The sequence below is a fragment of the Numenius arquata genome, chromosome 9 (genome assembly GCF_964106895.1).
Source record: "Numenius arquata chromosome 9, bNumArq3.hap1.1, whole genome shotgun sequence".
NCBI classification, from domain to species: domain Eukaryota; kingdom Metazoa; phylum Chordata; class Aves; order Charadriiformes; family Scolopacidae; genus Numenius; species Numenius arquata.
In genome coordinates, this window is record NC_133584.1 from 56,827,321 (window position 1) to 56,846,941 (window position 19,621).

The 19,621-nt window shown below is 40.1% G+C and overlaps 1 protein-coding gene across 1 annotated transcript; it reads right to left on the bottom strand.

Annotated features, from left to right (window-relative positions):
- Positions 1-3,402: 3,402 nt before the first annotated feature.
- On the bottom strand, positions 3,403-17,769 carry RHAG (Rh associated glycoprotein). Its single transcript, XM_074153024.1, has 10 exons — positions 17,634-17,769; positions 12,001-12,184; positions 10,930-11,080; positions 10,603-10,750; positions 9,877-10,043; positions 8,842-8,979; positions 7,903-8,024; positions 7,168-7,253; positions 6,606-6,679; positions 3,403-5,423 (listed from the first exon to the last, which is right to left on the bottom strand). Exons 1-10 carry the CDS (start codon positions 17,767-17,769, stop codon positions 5,349-5,351), a joined length of 1,281 nt encoding a protein of 426 aa, XP_074009125.1. The 3' UTR covers positions 3,403-5,348.
- Between the last annotated feature and the right edge of the window lie 1,852 nt (positions 17,770-19,621).

The window sequence follows — 19,621 nt, forward strand, 5'->3', positions numbered from 1 at the left end:
AGGTACCTTCTAATGCAAACTATTCTATGATTCTGTGATCTGGTACAACACTGCTGTTTAAACAGGGCAACCTATAGGCAGTTTTACAGTAGGGTCTGTATCTTCAGCTGTGGCAATTGCCTTTGACATCCAGCTGTAACCATTTTAGGAAGGGAGGTAGAGAGAAGGGCTTGTGTGGTTATCTCTGAATGGGGAGCCAAAGCTGAGGGGAAAATTGGGAAAAGATGGCCTATGTTGGTTGAAGAAAGAGGGCTGAGGTACAGTCTGACTTGTGTGTCTTAGAATCTAAGAAGTGAGCAGCAGAGAAGGAGGTATTAAAAGAAGAAGCCATGGAGAAGAAACCATCCAGGGTGAAAGCTGGATTGAGACTGATCAGTGAAAGCTGGATTGTGGTTGACCAGAGAAGATGAGCTGCAGCCTTCAGAACAGTGTGTGGAAGAGCTTTCTAGCAGAAGTGTAGAGAACTAAATTGTACATGACATCGAGGCAAAAACATGAAGGCTTTGTGAGGTGAGGTCCCCAGACTGAGCCCCTTATCCTTGACTCAGGCATCAGGATCCCTGTAGAGATGTGACCAAGGGCGCAGGAGATGAATCAGTCCCCCAGGGCATGGAGGTGTGGAGACCTAGAGGAAAATGGCATGGGCACTTGGCTGGTAGCCCGGAAGAGAAGCTAGAGGAAGCCTGCTCTTGTACTGGTTTTCCCCGAGTCTGCTGCTGACCCCAGGGTCTCTGGAGGAAAGACCAGGACATTTCATCTACCTGGAAAGTGTCCTGTAAAAAGTCCAAGGCCTATGTCCCACTGTGTGCCAGTTGGCCTGTTTCTACTCCACCTCCCCAAAGGAGGTAAAAAGGCACTGAGAATGTCATTCTTTCCACATGTACCTGGAATTTAACTATTAACAAAGAATGACTCAGATACTGACTCCTGAGATAGGAAAGGAAGCAGCAATTTGGAGTTGTTTCCCAAGAGATGGGCCCAGGGTTAAGTCTGTGCAGGGTTTCAGAACAAGCACAGCCTTTACCTGCCTGTAGGAGACTCTGAGGGTTATTGGAGGGACACTTTGGGAACTAGGGGTGTCTCTTGAAATGCAATGGGAGAAGGAGGCAACCCCTCTCACCCTGGTGCCCTGCTGATTTCCTCCAGCAGGTCTCTGGTTCCTGCAGTGCTGGCAGGTAGTGAGTGAGCTGAGCAGCCTGAGGTTGTCACAGACACGAGTGACAGGCTGTGAGTGTTTCTTCCCTGCTTGGGAACATTTCCCCTTGGCCTTATTTTGAAGTGGTGATTCAAAATCCTGCTTTGGGCCAATATTTGTGTGTCCTCCAAGGTCTGACAGGCAATGTCTCTAGACACGTCTTGAACCAGATGAGTTGTTTCTAAAGTGTTTGTCAAGTTTATGATAGTCAAATACTTTGCTGCTCTATGGTGTTTTACATGATGCTGTCGCAGATGGAGTGATGCACCGTATTCATAGAAAGAAGCAGCGATAAGTTTATTCATATGAAACAGGGATTTAATGAAGTTTGATAGCAAATGCATCAGTGTTTTAACAAGATTCGATGGCAAGGCACATTTGATTATTTACTGTGTAGAGGATAGGGTTAGACAGAACTGTCAGGGAGATCCTCCCTTTGAGTTGAGGTTCAGAAAGGACCTGCTTGTGTGGCTGGATCCAATCCTACTCCCAGACTTGGTCAACGGTTTATGTCTAAAGGATTATATATGCAGAATTAATCCTTTATATCACTTAGCTAGGATTTCAAAGTTTAGCATGCTCTTAATTGCATCTGTTGCAGTAAGAAATCTCTCAATCTCGAGAAATAACCTTGAGATCCTGGCATGCAGCCCATGGCCATGCAGGAGAGCTCAAAGGGATCTTAGGCTGTTCACTATTTATGGGGGTAAGATGACTGACCTGTAGTCATATCGCATATGGACCCCAGTACCAGTATTGTGGTTAGGTGGGTGCATTGGTCAAGTTAGTCCTTGGCTATTGTGTTGTTATCTGTATCCCTGAAACCACATTGAGCCAGATACAACCATCATGACTAGATGCACCTGTTATGACCACCATGGGTGGTTATCACCTGGGCAGGGTCATGGGAGATAAAGGTCAGGTTGGCAGTAGAGCACACTGTCACAGATGCATGAGGAGAACTTGGCCAGGTTCTTTTAGGAACAGGAGAAAATTGTTGTGGTACTTAGCCATCTCGGTGAGCAAGACTCAGTAGAGCAAGTGTCATTCTTTTCACTGTCCTAGCTCTCCTCACCGAACATGAACTCAAGAAAAAAAGTACCCCAAATGGATGCAAACATAGGGGTCATTGGCCAAATGTGCTGGAAAATTGGGAGGTCTGGTCCCATTCGTTATGTCACTCACAATAAAGTAAACACCTTTGCATCTTTGAAGACAATGTTGAGAAAGATTGATTCTAAAGTGGGAAAGTTGGATTTTTTATTTTTTTTTAAGAGTTCAATGGATGTCATTAATACGTATTCTGAAGTAAATTATTTCTTAGTTCCAAGTAGAGGATTTCCTCTGGTACTCTTCAACATGTTTGCACAGTAGTCCTGAATTGGGACAACATCTATCATTTTCTTGCAGTAGAAAAAATGTGTTATCTGTAATTCTTATCAGAGTATTATATTGTTTCCTGTCACATCCAGCAACTTTCTCATATAATGGTCTGCAGTTTCCTACAACCTGTTCATTTAGCTTAACTTCACATTTGTAATCCAATTCAAATTTAATTCCAATCCAATTCTTCCAGTTGTTAGAGTCATATACTCCTCACAAGCTTTCAGCCGTCTAAAGTATAGTTTCCAAGGCTAAGCTGGACTTAGAATCATAGAATCATAGAATGGTTTAGGTAGGAAGGGACCTTTAAAGGTCATCTAGTCCAACATCTTCAACTAGATCAGCTTGCTCAGAGCCCTGTCCAACCTGACCTTGAATGTTTCCAGGGATGGGGCATCTACCACCTCCCTGAGCAACCTGGGCTGGTGTTTCCCCACCCTCATTGTAAAAATCTTCTTTATATCTAGTCTGAATCCACCCTTCTTTAGTTTAAAACCATTACTCCCTGTCCTATTGCTACAGGGCCCTTGTCCTATTGTTACAGGCCCTACTTCTAGGGTCCTTCTTTATTAAAAAGGAAACAAAGAATTTCCTGAAAATGATAGCTAGTTTAGGTGGAATATATCTCCATGTAGAGGGATCCATCTCCCTGTTGTGTTTTCTGAGAGAACCTGAAGGACTGATTTCTCTGGGGCAGTAATATGAAAAAAGGCAGAGGACAATAAGGAACTACTTAGTGGATGAGAGTCTGGGCTATTATGAAAAGATTATACAGAGAACTGGAGAACAAAACTACATAGTTTATTTTCCTTTTTTTTTTTTTTGTGTGTTCACAAACTAATGATAACTATTGAGGACATCATTTTGAAAGACTTACTCACAGTGAGTGGTACTTTCTCACTTAGGTGTTCCTTCGTGATCAACACTCACAATCAGTGTAATTACCTCACAGCTGTAGGTCAATGAAAGACCCTCTGAATCCGCAAGTAGGATTTTGAGGAGTGAGCTTCATGTACTGAGGATAACATTTTAATTGTCTATATACGAAATCTTTTTCAAGTACTTCAATACTTTGTGTTTGCAAATTATGTACAAAATACAAAATACATCTAAAATCATTACATGTGCAATATTTACATTGTTAAATGCCTTCTCAGTTTTTACAAAAATTATTGTGTGAAAGCTTTGAAAGGATAAAAGATGTCTTCTAGCCAACAAGATAGAAAAGAGTTAGTCATTGCACATCCGTAAAAGAGCATATCTGAACTAAAGTGTGTTACAACGAATGTATTTTCATTTATAGATAAAACCTGACCTATATAGCAGTATACAACTGATCTAACATATGGGACAGCCCTGCCTAGTATCTTTCTAAAGTTTTTCAAGGAAGAATACATCAGGAGAAATGAAAATATCTGTGCTATTATATATGTGAGGCATTTTCCCCTTAAATCTGAGAAGACTTGAAATAAGATGCTAACATAAAAAAAAGTCTTGAAAGCTCATCCACTGTAGTTTATCCTTCTGAAACACCAGTGGTAGTTTTCTGTGTCTGAACAATGCCTAGAGGTACTGTGATCCTTCTGTTAGGTTTTCAGCTACCATCCATTGCCTCTTGCTGGATTACCCTACGTAGGTATACACAGATGTGTGACTCTGGTGCCAGCTATTGCATCTCATACAGTTCCTTCAGATACCTCACTTTTTGTCTTTCTTAATTGAGCAGCCATTATAATCACTTCTTGGGTGGAGTTAATTTACCTTACTGTAGGTTCAATTTTCTGCTTTCTGCTTTCTCTTGCTTTAGGAGGCAGTGACTTCAAAGTTAGCGACTCACCACACAGAAGTTCTCCACTGAGCCTTCTGTAGGTTGAACGTAGTTGCTTTCCGATCAGTTCCTAACAACTCACGCTTTTTCTTGGAGCCAGCATTTAGTTCAGTTTATCTCTATTGACTTTAACAGTGCTACTATCCACTTATTACTGTTGGATGTAATAAGATGTATTATGTAATTACCTATTTTTCATAGCTCCTACTCAATTCCCTTACTGTGTCCTTGAAACAGTCTAAATAAATCTATGCCAATAATGAAATTTTTCACCATTTTTCACCATTTCACTTTTTTCTCCCTTTCAATAAACATATTAATAAATAATCTTGATACTGATATTGCCACTTAGTATGCCACATCATTAATCGTTATATTCATGCTTTGCCATGAAAATGATTTCAACATTTTGCTTCTTGTCATAAAATACAGGACATTTTCTCCCCCATCGAAAAATAGGACAACACACTTTTAAAGAAAGTTAATCTGGGATGCTCTGGTGAAAAGCTTGTTAGAATCCAGATAAGGAATATCAATCCACTTCTTCTTGATTAACCCTATGCAGTTGAAGGGTGTGACTGTAACTCAGAAATACTGCAGTTAAATATAATATCCTGTAATAGTCTTGAAACACAAAAGTTGTTTCAATGGCTATATCGACTCAGTAATCACAAAAGGTAAAATACAGATAATTCTGTAGAGCAGTTTGTGGTATTTCTTTCTGATGAACAACTATATTAGAAGTATCTAATCAATTTATCTGAGCTTGGCGTAATAATTATGTATTCTAAAATCAAGCTTATTTTATATTACAAATATATAGCTATCTATAGCCCCTTCTTGAAAACCTAGTGTGGTTAGGACAATATTTGAATGTTGGTTTTTAGCATTAGAAACTGAAAAGAGCATCATTAGGACAAATATTACAGATGTATTATTTTCCTACATGGTGTCTTCAAATCTGCGCTCATCATAGTTGTTGGAGTGAATTTCATGTAGCTTCTCCTCTTCTGGAACCTGCCATGAAAATCAGAGAAGAGTTCAGTTGATGAGATGTAGACTTCCTTTTTCCGTGAAAGGAGACTAAAGTGCACTGAGAATGTCTTTCTCTTTGTATATATTATGTATATGTATTAACACTGACCCAGTCTGACACGAACCACCAGTTCTGAATTCTGAGGGACAAATTCAGGGATTTCTTAATAGAAGAACTCACTAATACTGATGTTAGCTATGACAGTGCAAAATTAATATCTGGGATTTTCAAAGAACTCTAAAGAAACAAGGTGACCATCTCTAATGAAATGTATACGATGGTGTATGCCAAATATCAATGTCTCTTCCATTACCCAATAAAGCTCATTTAGAATAGAATATTTCTGAACAGTTCTACTGATACCGTAGGACCACCAATTGAGCAGGGTTGTATTATTATCACTAGTCAACACAGGCTGTGAATTCTTCAACCACACTTTACAAATTTCCTTTTCCTGACATTTTTCATCATTTTTTTGTCATTTACATACGACAGCCTATTTCAGGTCTTGCCAAAAATCAGTGGTTTGACTTTCCTGTGGTCAAGTAGCAAAAGATTTGCAGAGCTACCGTTTCACTGAGCGTAAAGGTAGCCTAACAGGGCTATTTCAGTCCTACTTGTTTCTCAGCTCCATTTTTTATGTCCTCATGCATAAAAAAATAATGTCAGGAGCCTCCCCCTTCTGATATTCTCGGTGGTCAGATCATTCAACCAGGAAGGAGGAGAGCTTCTGCTCAGCCTAAGGGAAACTCACCCTACAGATACTGAAGAAGTGCTTTAAATGTCATTCAGTATGAAATTCTAGATGACACTAGATAAGCAGCACCATTTAGCCAAAAATGCAAACATCATGCGTCTAAACAACAAGGAGGAGGATACCTGACACAGCGAGGACTTAGCAGAGAGATAAAGAGGTCCACTGAGGTCTCAATTTTTTTGCTCTATTTCTGCTTTTTGTTCAAGGTTAGTCCAATGTAAATGGCATGATTAGCTGGCAAGTCCAAAAAAGGTCCTGAAGGTGGCCTTGATAAATTCACAGCCTGAGGCACAGCAACATTTTTGAAAGCCTGACTCATGTGCAAACCACAAACCCCAGGAGAGCACAACAGCAGTGTGCTGTACATCTTCCAACATAATGAAAATAAAGGGAGCTTGTATCTTACCTCCCAGTAAACGGAGTCATCAAAGCAGTTCTGGTCAGATGCTTGTCCCAAGAAGGGCAGCTTTAGGATACCACCTGCAGGAAAAACAGCAGAGGTTAAAAAATGGACAAAACTCCCAAATAAATGTTCCTCAGATGTGATTTGGGGAGTCATAGAATTTTCTGACTCATTTCCTAGTCTACATAAACACCCAACCATCTTGGGACATCAGGTCACTCATTATGAGAGGTGATGCAGGTTTCTTGTTGACGTGGATAAGAGCTTGTTTTTAATTGCTCAAACCTTTCCTAGATTTCAGGTTGGAATTTTCTCTTTCAACCTGAATATTGTTTGGAAAGAATTCACAATCATATGGAAATATCTGACACTTAAATGAATATGTCTTAATCTCAAACTAGTTTCTGTTCAGAATTTTAAGGATTCCATCCAGAACATCTTACTATTCTTATATATACAAACTTGAAGCCTTGAAGCATGTATTCAGTAATATATCTGGGCTTCATTTGAAGACAAACCCCTCTAAATCCACATATATTTCAGCTACTATATACATCGTGCTGACCTGTCAATGCTCCACCCGCCAGTGCAATTCCAATTGTACTGCCCAGGGCAGCAGCCTGCATGCCAGGAGTTAAGCGGACACCTTGCCTGAAAAGGGCAGAAAAACAGAACATTGACAATCAAAACATTGTCGTATTTTGAGACTGATAATTGGTCTTAGGACATTGTATTTGCTGTCTGCTGGACACGATGACTCATACGAAAATATCCTGCTATTGCTGTGTACGAGACAGAAATCATGATTTTATTTTGGTTTTGGCTTAGACCGGAGATGGAAACTATTTCTTTGAAAAGGTTATTAGCATCTTGTAAGCCTCTAGAGAACACTCCCCTTTCTCAAAAAGACCAGCATTTCATCTTCTTGGAGTCTATTAAGATAATGGAAATAGCCTATTTTGGCAATTTGCTTAGAAATATTACAGTTACCAGCAGTGTAATTGTAGAATTGTAATAAAGAGTCATCTATGTTTGAATGGTTCTGTGTGCCTTTTTTAAATTATGTTTTTAATTTATTTATTTTTATTCAAGCTTTTAATTTTGAACAAGCTGGGCATATAAACGGTGCATTAAAGACAGGATATCAAGACGACTCCTATTTAAACCAGAACACGTCTGACATAAAATAAAAAATGCATTTTTTGAAAAGAAAATCATAATTAGATCCAAGAAAAGTGGAAAATTAGGATAAACCTTCAAAAATCAATAAATTCCTTTCCCCCTTCTTTCTATAACTCACCTAACTTCCTCTTTTACTGCAGTTACTACAATGCCAGCGATACCTCCCAGTATTCCAGGTAAACCATGTAAATTATGAACTCCACAAGTGTCTTGAATGTTCAGCTTGGATGCCAGCAAAGGCTGAAATGAGGGGAAATACGAAGTTTATAGTGAGTTTATAGTCTTCCGTTATCTCTGGGATGATATGCAAAAGGAAGTAGTGCAGAAGTACAAGAAACAATTTAACATATTTCAAGTACGCAAAGTTTAACTATAAAACCTGTCTTTCCCTTCACTGTGAAATTGTTTATATGCAGAGAAAACCAAGTATGTACATGTAATGGTACGAATGTCTAAGTTACCATCAGAAATATAATGGCATAGAACACATGACAGTCCAGTGATTTTCCTAATCTTTTCAGCCTTTTTCAGGTTGAAAATGGTGGCTAAGTAACACACACACACCTGCCCTGAGTCAGCTAGTCAGGTGTTTTCTTCCAGAATGTTTCTCCATCAGGAAAAGCCAGTTTAAACAGTTTTAGTCAGAATATTTTATTTCTACGTTTTGCACAGGAAACAGTTCTATTTTTATACCTCAACAGTATTGTTTGATTGCAGACCTATTTAGAAATTTTAAATTACTGAAATCTAATTAGTCCTATTTCACTGGAAGATGTGCTTAGAGCAAAATACTGGACGTTCCGTGAACAGAAATCACAAGTTTAATGACATCTAATATCTTCATGATCCTTCTTTGTTTTTAGCTAGGTGATGGACTGAAGTTACCTCATAAACATATATTTAAATCACACTGATTTTAAAATAACCATTATCTAGAGTTTACTCTCTATACTGTTCAGCCAGTTTCTAAACCCCCTTTCTAGCAAACCAAGGGAGCTCCAGTAAAGCCAATGAACCAATAAGTAAATGAGAGCAGAGGTGGGTCCTCAGTACTTACAGTCAGGAAGTGGAACCCAAGGACAGAGATAATTCCAGCCAAGCTCCCAATGCACATAGCAACAAAAGGTGGGATGGACAGGTCAGCACAGGTACCCACTGCTACTCCTCCTGCCAGGGTGGCATTTTGAATGAGAACCTGCAAAGGGTACACAGAGGTAGGGACGACATATGTGGAAGAGAAGCCTGTTTTAGGGCTGAGTGACTTTGAAGGCTTTTTTGTATACAGAAGTTTTCCTTTTCTCCAGGTGGGATTTTTCCAATGAAGAATGGACAGGAATTTAAAACAGGGTTCCCTGTTACATGTTCAGGGTGTTGGTTCAAAACTGCTCTAAGCCAGTTCAGCTGGGGCCAGTTTAATGAATTCCACCTTTTACCGAGTCAGTAAAACTTATCTGACCTCTCGAGAAACCAGGCTGAACCAGTGAGTACTGCCTCCTACAACAGGAGCAAATTCTTCAGAGTCATTGAACTGTGCCTGCTCACACTGGGTGTAGATAAACACTGCAACTGCTGGAAAGAAGTGGGTGAAAACACAGGGTGGGATTTATAGGGCAAGGAGATGAAAGGTTGGCAGCCTCATCCTAGTTTGGTTTTGCAACTGCACTCTGAGATTGCTGAGGTACAGGTTGTTGCCTTGAGAGACTTATTTTGGCTCTTGCAATATGGTAACTCACATAGGATCTTCTCTGGAATAAGACCCAAAAGTCCACCTGGACACCGGGCTAATGTCTTTATGGTCCAGCAGATTCTTTGGACAAGAGAGAACAAGGGAGCAGGACCATCACTATGCTGTCTAAGAGTTTTCCACTCTCCAGATGCAGTGATCCCACTGAGGAACCACCACACACCTAAAGCAGGGTGGGTTCCCTCAGGGCACGACCTTACATTATAGCTTTTAGAAGTATAACAGGTCTAATTTTGCCTGCAGTATGAGCAAAGGCTCCACATACCTCACGGACATTGGGAATTTGCCTAATCATCCGTATTGTAGAGGGGTGACTTGATTTAACAGAGTCTGTGATGTGATTCTTACCATGCTGAATTTGCCTCTTTGATCCACCAGGCTGGAGAGGGCAAATGTTACGACAGCACACGCAGCCAAGGAATAGTAAGTGTTGATAACTGCTTTCATCTGGTCAGTCTTTTCAGGTGCAATGGCAGAGTTAAAGCTGGGCCAAAAGAGCCAAAGGAACAGGGTACCTGGATGAACATAAGTCAAAATGAAACAAAGACTGTTCAGTGACAAGGGGTATTTCAATATGAAAGATCCAACACAACAGAACTAGCTACAGCAAATGAGGAAGATGGTCAAGAAGAAACGTGAAATAGACAAAATGCTGGAGGAAATAACAAATTATTCAGCAGCTTTTGACACTGGCAGCTGGGATTTTGACACATGGTCTGTATCAAATCTTACTGGAAGACTTTAACACGTTGTGATCCCTTGTTGTGTCCCACTCACTGCCAGAGATCACCACCGCTGTGGAAACCATGCAAGAATAGGATGCATTACATGTTCACATGCAAATCCTTTATCATCTATAGTTTTAGCTGGCAAATTGATCTATGAATAGAATAGATCTCATGACAGACAGATGTATCATTTCTAATATTCATGAATGCGACAGGCACAGCTCAATACTTTTAATTATGGCCAATTTCTATGGAAATGGATGCAGCGTAATAATAGGCGATCACTAAAACATAGGGATGAAAGAGAGATGAATGACTGATCAGCACTCACTATTACTTCACTTACCAATCATGGCAAACATATCTGAATGGTAGGTAGATTCTTCATTTTCATGTTTGTTTTTCAAACCAGGACGATACAAGACTAGGGTTACAGCCAAACCAAAATAGGCTCCGAAGGCATGGATAGTCATTGAGGCTCCAACATCAGTGGCCTGTAATAGAGACCCAAAATAATGTCACAGATTTTATAGAGCAAAAAGATGAGGAGTTAAGGAAGGAGAATTCTGGATAACTTTAATGGTTTATAAAACCTAGAGTATGTAAACTGGAATTGTTACAAAGTGAAAACATTTTTTATAAATAGAAAATAATTTTTGCTAAGTAGCTGTACCTGAAATATTTCTGCAACTAGATGTTCGTTGCATGCAAAGATTGTGATCTCCAGAATTGTCAAGATCAGCATCTGAACAGGACTTGTTTTGCCCAGGACAGCTCCAAATGAAATCAAAGCAGTTGCTGTACTGAAGTCCGCATTTATCATGCTGAGGTTAAGAAAATGAATAAAATAAACCAAAGCAAAACAGAAACATGGGAAAAAAGAAAAATCTGTTTAAAGAGACCTGAAATAAGGCTGTAATATCAAACCTGTCATATCATTAAAATGATAGAGCTTTAACCCTTCAGATATAAAATTATCAAGATCATCTTTGTGGATGAAAACATAAATTAGTCAAAAACTTGCAGCACAGAAGGCACTAACTTATGAGTCCCTCTACAAATGCCAGTCTGTAAGCATTAAGGAACTACTTATTTATGCTTGTCCCTCAGTAATGTTTGGATGCTGTTCCTTTCAAAATTGTCTACAAGTTTTCTCAGAAAACAGAACCGCAGATGTGGAAAACACTCTGAGACTTTGGCAGAAGCAGGATAGATGAATGGGAGGGGGATTAAAAGTATCCAGAGACATTGCTCATGAGGTCTCTTACCCCATGATTGGGGTCCAAAACCTAGTGCAGTACGGTATGCATGCAAATCATTCCTTGAGAAGTAGGAGAAAACCTCATGAGTGGGTATATACACTGTTCCAACCTTTCTCCTGTGACCCCATGTGTCATGGAAGGACAGATCCTTTCATGCTTGCTGTATGCGGGAGGTGCTGTGCCACTGCTGGAAATCTTCCAGCTTCAGCGGCTCCAGAGATACAGAGCAGTCTCTCTTCATGACCTACAGCCCACATGTAATGTAGCACCTCAGATTTCATCCCACCCTTAAGTTGCCTTGGCCCAGCGCACCAGGTGTTGCCCCTTTAGAGGTGAAGGGCAGATGAATGTTGAGAGGTGGACAGTAAGGCTCAAGAAAATTTCAGAGAACTTAGAAGTCTGATCCAGCAGATATTACAGTTTATGGCTTCTCTTGATATCTTAAGGGACAGAAATGTCAATTTTGGTAAATTCACATGTACCTTTTGATATCGACATAAATTTTCCCTCCTTTCATGTGCCAAAATCCTTGCATCAGGGTTCCCCACTGGAGACCGAAGGCAGCAATGAGCATGGTGATACCAACACTGCTGAATCCGTATTTCTTCAGAAAGGTCATCAGGAAACCAAATCCAATAAATATCATCACATGGACATCCTGAAAGACTGAAGGAAAAACATGTCTGTGTAACGATTATGAAGAGTGATTGTGAAGGGAGGAAAGCTAGGGACAAATGAGGATCTAATAGAAAAGAAAAGAGTTCCAAACTCATGTTATCGATGTGATCCACCCTTCCCCACTTCATGATCAGTCTACTAGTTGCAGATTGAGTGTCTGGAAAATGCGAGACCCAATTATTGATTTTATTCCTTGCTGTATCATTATGGAAAGAACACTAGGTCTCTATACCAGCAGATTTAATGTGTTTGGAACTGTTCTCTGCATATGAAGCTACTGGGAACATCACAGCTTCATGTCCTTGAAGAAAAGTTCTCTTCCTCCTCAAATAAAGGCTGTCACATCCAGTTTGTTCTGGATAACTCCAGAATTGTACATGGGATTTGGCTGACAGAGTGCTAGTTGGCCCAGTGCAAAGGTATGTTGTGATCCCTAAAAATTACTGTAAAAGAGATTGATTTCTTCACCTGGGTAAAAGAAAAAGGCATTTAATGTAATGTATAAACTAGTAAATTAATATTGCTAATCAGCATATACTTAGCCCTCCTTCAAATATGTTGGGGTTTTTTTTTTCCAAATATGAATTTTGTTAATATATGGCTATTTTTCTACTTTTTTTAAGGTTGGGGTTTTTTTTAATTTTTTTTTAAAATAATTTCCTTTTTTGGACTTTTTAATACAAACTGAGTTTATCACCACGACATGGATATTTTATATTTTAAAATATTTTGCTATTCTGAAGTGTTTCACTTGATTTAATGGACTCTACACCAAACAGGTTTGAGTCCTCTAATTAAAGATTTTTCTATGATTTTATTGTTAGTAGGAACCTCAGTATAGAGAAACTATTTCATTTCATTTCTACTTCATTGCCTCTTACATGCAAATACACAGGAAAAACTTGAGACATTGACCTGGTTAATATAATGTTTGACTTGAAGTTACATTTCTCAGTTATGTACTTTCAACATTCATAGTTTTGCTATATGCATTACCATGTTTAGCCAAAAGAGGGCCCAGAAGTATAATAATTAACTGGAGATTCCTAATAATCTCTATTATGTTTACACTGTCATATTCCAGCCCTGATTTAGCACTGAAATACATACACCCAGGTAGGAAGATCCTTTACATAGGGCTACACACATGTAAGAAACAGCATGGAAGGGCAGGAGGTTCACAGACATCCCCAACGCTTTTCCTTCTTCTTTAGGCTGGACATTTTCACATGTATTTCCTGGTGCAATAATAGCCAGTGATGGGATTTTTGAGGCCCCTGCGGTCCTTTGGAAGCTTCCCATTTTCCTCCATGTTACTCGGTTTCCAGAACTATTTTCCAAACTTGTGTTGTTCTTACTGCTTATTTTAAAAGATACATAAAAGATACTCTTGTAAAACTACTTTATTAAAATCTTGTTAATGTTACCCAGAAGAATGCAGAACTAGAGAGCAAATCCATAAAAGCTGCACAGCAACATCTACAAAAGTAGCCTTTTCGTTTGAGCTTAGCAGAAGAAAATGTAAATGTATTTAATAAATGCTGAGTATGACAAGTCAAAGTGATATATAACTTCAACAGTTTTCAGTTCATGTCACACGAGTTTCATGCACAAAATGAGGGGTGCATTTGAAAATTACCTACTTCTGTTCTTTTTATTATTTAGTCAGCCTATGCCATGGACTTTCCAATAATTTTTTTGGTTTGTCCTTTCAGCCTAGTCAGCTCCTGGTAAGAAAATTTTTCCAGTCTCCCAGAGGAGATTATGGTTTGTCAGCATTCAGCATATTACTTGCAGTTGTTTGCAATCTCCTGGTTAAGTTATTGCGGACAAAGCAAGTAAATTGTTCCCATCAAAACTATCCCATTCCTGTATGCAACATCTCCGTAAATCATGCTTAGATTAGTAAAAGATGCTTTACTCTTAAGTAACCTGACTCTACATGTGAGCAAAAGAACAGGTTTCAAAAGCACGTTGATGACTGAGGAGTATAATTTTCAGTGCCTGTCAATAGGGTTTCTGCAAGCTCGGTCTCTTTTGAAAGGTGCTTTTAGTAATCTTACCCCAGCCCTGAAGATTAGAAGCTAGCAGCTGGTTGATATCTAATCCTGGGTCCTCCTGAGGGCTACACAGGATTCATATAAGTGTTTTAGAGTTCTTTGGATTTATTTACACAGAAGACTTAAAGTCCTGTTACGTTTCTTAAACACATCCAGGGATGGTGACTCAACCACCTCCCTGGGCAGCCTATTCCAATGCCCGACCACTCTTTCTGTGAAAAATTCTTTCCTAATATTCAGTCTAAACCTACCCTGTTGGAGCTTGAAGCCATTCCCTCTCGTTCTGTCATTAGTTACCTGTGCGAAGAGACCAGCACCAACCTCTCTACAGTGTCCTTTCAAGTAGTTGTAGAGAGTGATGAGGTCTCCCCTCAGCCTCCTCTTCCTCATACTAAACAGTCCCAGCTCCTTCAACCGCTCTTCATAAGATTTGTTTTCCAGGCCCTTCACCAGCTTCGTTGCCCTCCTCTGCACTCGCTCCAGCACCTCCATATCTCTCTTGTATTGAGGTGCCCAAAACTGGACACAATACTCGAGGTGTGGCCTCACCAGTGCTGAGTACAGGGGCACAATCCCCTCCCTACTTCTGCTGGTCACGCTATTTCTGATACAAGCCAGGATGCCGTTGGCTTTCTTGGCCACCTGGGCACACTGCCGGCTCATATTCAGCCGCTTGTCAATTAGAACCCCCAGGTCTCTTTCTTCCAGGCAGCTTTCCAACCACACTTCCCCAAGCCTGTAGCAATGCACGGGGTTGTTGTGGCCCAAGTGCAGAACCTGGCACTTGCCCTTGTTGAAACTCATACCATTGATTTTGGCCCAATGCTCCAATCTATCTAGGTCTCTCTGTAGAGCTTCCCTATCCTCCTGGGAATCAACACTCCTGCTTAACTTGGTGTCATCTGCGAACTTGCTGATGATACACCCTATGTCCTTGTTCATGGATGTTGAGGACAAATCTCAAGTATCCTAACCTACACCTTGTGCTTTAATTACCTCTTACACATTCTTTTAAAGAAGAGTATGTCTGGAATGATTTCAAATTATGGAGAAAACAGCATGATTTGCAATAAACTGCTTCCGTTTATTACAAAGCACAAAACATAGTGCTTCTGTTCTGTGAGACAGGGAAATAAAGACTGAGAAAAACAATCCAGCAGATTCTGAACAAAATCACTGCACATGATCCTGCAAGGCTGCCCAAGACCAACATATTAATTCCACTGCAAGGCCTCCACATGGTGGCCAGTCTCAACGCAAAGATGCTTCTGGCATCCAGGTTTGTACTAAAAGTGATTTTGTTCTGCCCGAAGGAGTAAACCATAGAACCCTGAACAAGAGCAGCGCATATGTTTTCCTCAGCCGTGACTCATGGATCAATCACAGGACATTACATGCAGGATATCAGTATTAAAGGAATCCTCTAGGAGTGCTTGCAGAACCATCACATGCCCTTGTCCTCCCATTCCAGTGGCATGGCACACCTGAAATTGTCCATCCAATTTGCCATGTACTTACATGCACCAGAAATAGATATAATGCAAAGCTATACTTTGGGAATGATCTCAGCTCAGCCTTCCTTACCAGAGTGCAAAACTATGGTGACCCTCAATTATTATTTTCACCTTTCTTCAGTTCAAAAATATGGAAAAAGCTTGAATTCATTGTGCTGAGGTATTTAAGGCATATAAAAGCAGTCCCTGCACTGCAGTTCTGAGAATATGTATTGGTCCCTGGATGAAACAATGGAATCTATGAGGTACAGATGGGTTAACATCCCTGGGGATAGCATGGGAAGCAGTTTGAACCCATCATTTTAAGAACTCAGGGGAAGTCCTGGCTCAGGATATGTCCTGATACATCTATACAACCATAGCATTAACTTTCTGCCAGGTCCTCAGGCAAACTGTGGTCTTGAGTCCACTTTGAAGGCAGGGAAGTTTGAGGGGAAGTGGGCCTAAAAGTGAAAAAACAGGTATGAGGAAATCCTGCATTTATTCCACTTGTTTATTGTGTAGAAATATCTGTGATGCCAAATTATTAGTGCGGTCTCTGGCATAGTTTTTTCTGGGCCAGCCGTCGCCTTCTGGGTGATAGTGGACCAAGGGTCATTCCCAATATACCATCTAGACAAGGCCACCTAATTTAGGAACTGGGATAGTTCGATATCATGGTCACAGCCAAGCTGTATCTCAGAAAGAGAATGGGCTCCGGCATAGCCTAAGTTACTGTCTCTCGGGGATTCTGCTGCACCTCAGTGGAGTTAACCCAAATGTGAGTAATTAGCCCCTGATGTTCATCAGCTGACTTGCATCTGGAGCTGAATAATGCCATGCATTCACTGCTTTCTCAACTGGACAATGCTCAACTGGACAATGTGTGAGAATACACACCACAAGACTGCTAGGGAGTGAAGTGCCCCTGAGATCACATTACCCTGTAACAGCCACTGAAAGGCCCGTGGGAATGAGAAAAAAAGAGGGATACATTCAAAATTACATGGGTACTACATACAGGCAAGGAGTTCTGTATCGTTATGATCATCATTAAGAGGACTGCAATCAGGGCCACGAGTCGCTGAGACATCAGAGCCAAGAAAACAAACAAGAAACCTTCAATACTGCCAGCGAGACACAGGCTGCTCCTCTGCAAACTCATTTTTCTATTTATTTACAACTGCAGTCTGATCTTTGCATGTGGAGGAGGAGGGTGGGAGAAGTCAGGAACCACTTCTCAAGCCAAAACCTTTCTCCCTGAGCTGCATCAAGAATTTCCACAACAACAAATCAACAGAAACATTTGGAGGCTGAACCATTACTCTCTACAACTGAGCCACTGCTTTGGGAGACAGACGGGGGTTATCCACCTTGTGACAAAACTACTGCCCTTTGAGGAGTCCAGTTTCTGCAGACTTATTTTGTAACAATGATGAATATGCTGCCCAATTTCCATATTCTCATAAGAGAACCTTTTGAAACCTGGATGACGGTAATAGAATGTTCTGTTTGTTTTCATTATTTGATACAGTAATCGGTATAGAAGGCCTGACAAGAAGCACTACCATCCATCTCTGGAAAATGCTAGAATTGTTCAAAGTAATTCATATTTCTCCAAGTTTTAACCTGCTATACTAACAGTAGAACTATTTTCAGGACTCTTCTCTCAGCAGTTAGCTACTTTCAGAATTTTATATGTGCTCGACTTGAATTTGTCTTTGAAGCCTGCTGCTTTCACACCTCAGACAAAGTTTGTTTTGCCCCAAAGCATACATTTCTTTTCTAGCTATATTGGTAGGTCTCATAAGTTATTCAGAAATCCTGTTCAGGATTAGTTTAAAGAAATTCTAACTTCTACAAATCTTAGACAGCAACACTTACTTGGGTATAAAGCTTCAGAGCCATCAGTGTAGTCATATTCCACAAATATCCCAAATAAAACAATGATGATCACTTGCAGAAGAAGAGCCAGGATCGAGAACTTGAACCTCATGTTGGTGTCAAGGGCTGAAGCCATTGCAGGAGAGCAGGTGGCTGGGAGAGCCTGATAAAGGACGCTTGCCTTCAGTGGAGCTGCCTAATTCAGTGGATCTGGGTGATATAGCAGAAAAAAATTAAAAAAAAAAAAAAAAAAAGAAGAAACAGAGAGACAAGCAAACACACCGTCACACCCACTATGGGAGGGAAACACTATGGGTCAGTATAGCAATTTCTATTTCCCAGGCTATTTCTGTGCATGAAATGCTGGCTTACATGTTTTTTTTTTCAATTTGTAATGCAAACCGGCTCATTTAGCTGCAGATGTGCTTCTCATTGTCATACGTATTTTAAAAAGGAAATAGCCTAAAAGAAAATCTCACAGAGCCTTGTTTGCTGCACATAGCAAGGAACACAGCAGCAGTCAATTGTGATTCCTCAAGTCAAGAATTTCTTCAAGTTGTAGCTTTCATTTTAAAAGGTTAATAATTTTTCATCGTATATGAAACATGGATAATCTCCTATCGCTTGATATAGGATTCGGTAAGCAAAGAGAATCTCTTTCAGCAGACTGAAGAAGTACTTGTTCTTATTTCACAGTGAATGAAGTACTCAGAGCACAAGTTCTCACTGTGAAATCTTATTTAAAAAGAAAATAATTATACTTCTTCATAAGAAAAAAGGATTTTCCTAGTTGTTAAAAAATAAAGTTGTAAATTATTAAAAAGAGGAATTTGAAAAAACAGCTCAATTTTTCATTTTTAATTATTGGTTTTTGTATTTCCCTTAGCTCATACAATGAAAATAGGTCAGAGACCACATCTCTTAAATGGTTTTAAAAACCTCAGTTTCTAAACTTTCTCATGAATGAAGGAGTAAATTAAATTTCACTTAGACTACTACTGGATGATCACTTGTTCTTGAGCTTCACTTTGCTTGTCAAAATTGATATTGACTCCTAAAAGTTTTGTGGATAAAATACTTCATTGATGTGTTACTGAGTAAGTTGGCCACTGTTAATCCAGTGTTCAGAAGATGGGCCAAAATTGTACAGTAGGAGCCTTTACCTCATGAAAAAATACATGTATTAAAAATAGGCATGATATTGCAATAATAGACTATGTTCTAGATCATGTAGTAGTAGTGCCAGGATACAGCAAGAAAGTGCTGTGTCAATCCTTGGGTATAAAAATCAGTGTAATCCATAGATGCTGGCAGGTGATGTTACCTTGGGCTGTTCTCCTGGTGAGACTACTGTTGGAAAATGCTTAGATGCTTATAAGTATCTAAAGGGTGGGTTGAAGGAGGATGGAGCCAGGCTCTTTTCAGTGGTTCCCCGTGACAGGATGAGGGGCAACGGGCACAAGCTGGAATATAGGAAGTTCCATTCAAATATGAGGAAAAACTTCTTTCTAGTGAGGGTGACAGAGCCCTGGAACAGGCTGCCCAGGGAGGTTGTGGAGTCCCCTTCTCTGGAGATATTCAAGACCCACCTGGATGCAGTCCTGAGTAATGTGTTCTAGGTAATCCTTCTTTAGCAGGGGAGTTGGACTAGATGAGCTCTAGAGGTCCCTTCCAACTCTGACAATTCCGTGATTCCGTGAAATGTGCTCACATGCTATGAGATTTAAAGAATTCAGGGTTTTTTTTAGGATACATCTATACTAGTATACCAGGCAGTGCCATGGCCTTTTCTCCATTTCCGAGAGCACTTCACGTATTTGTCAATCTTTAGCTTGCCAAGTGGGGTGGCTGACACCAGGCGCCTTTTAGGAACACTGCCCTGTTCCTGGTAACTCCTGAACTAAGTCCGCTTGACACTGTGTTGTAATCTTAGGGAGGATAAAAGCCCTGGCACCGTTCATTTTCTAGTGTAAAGGTAGAATTAGACC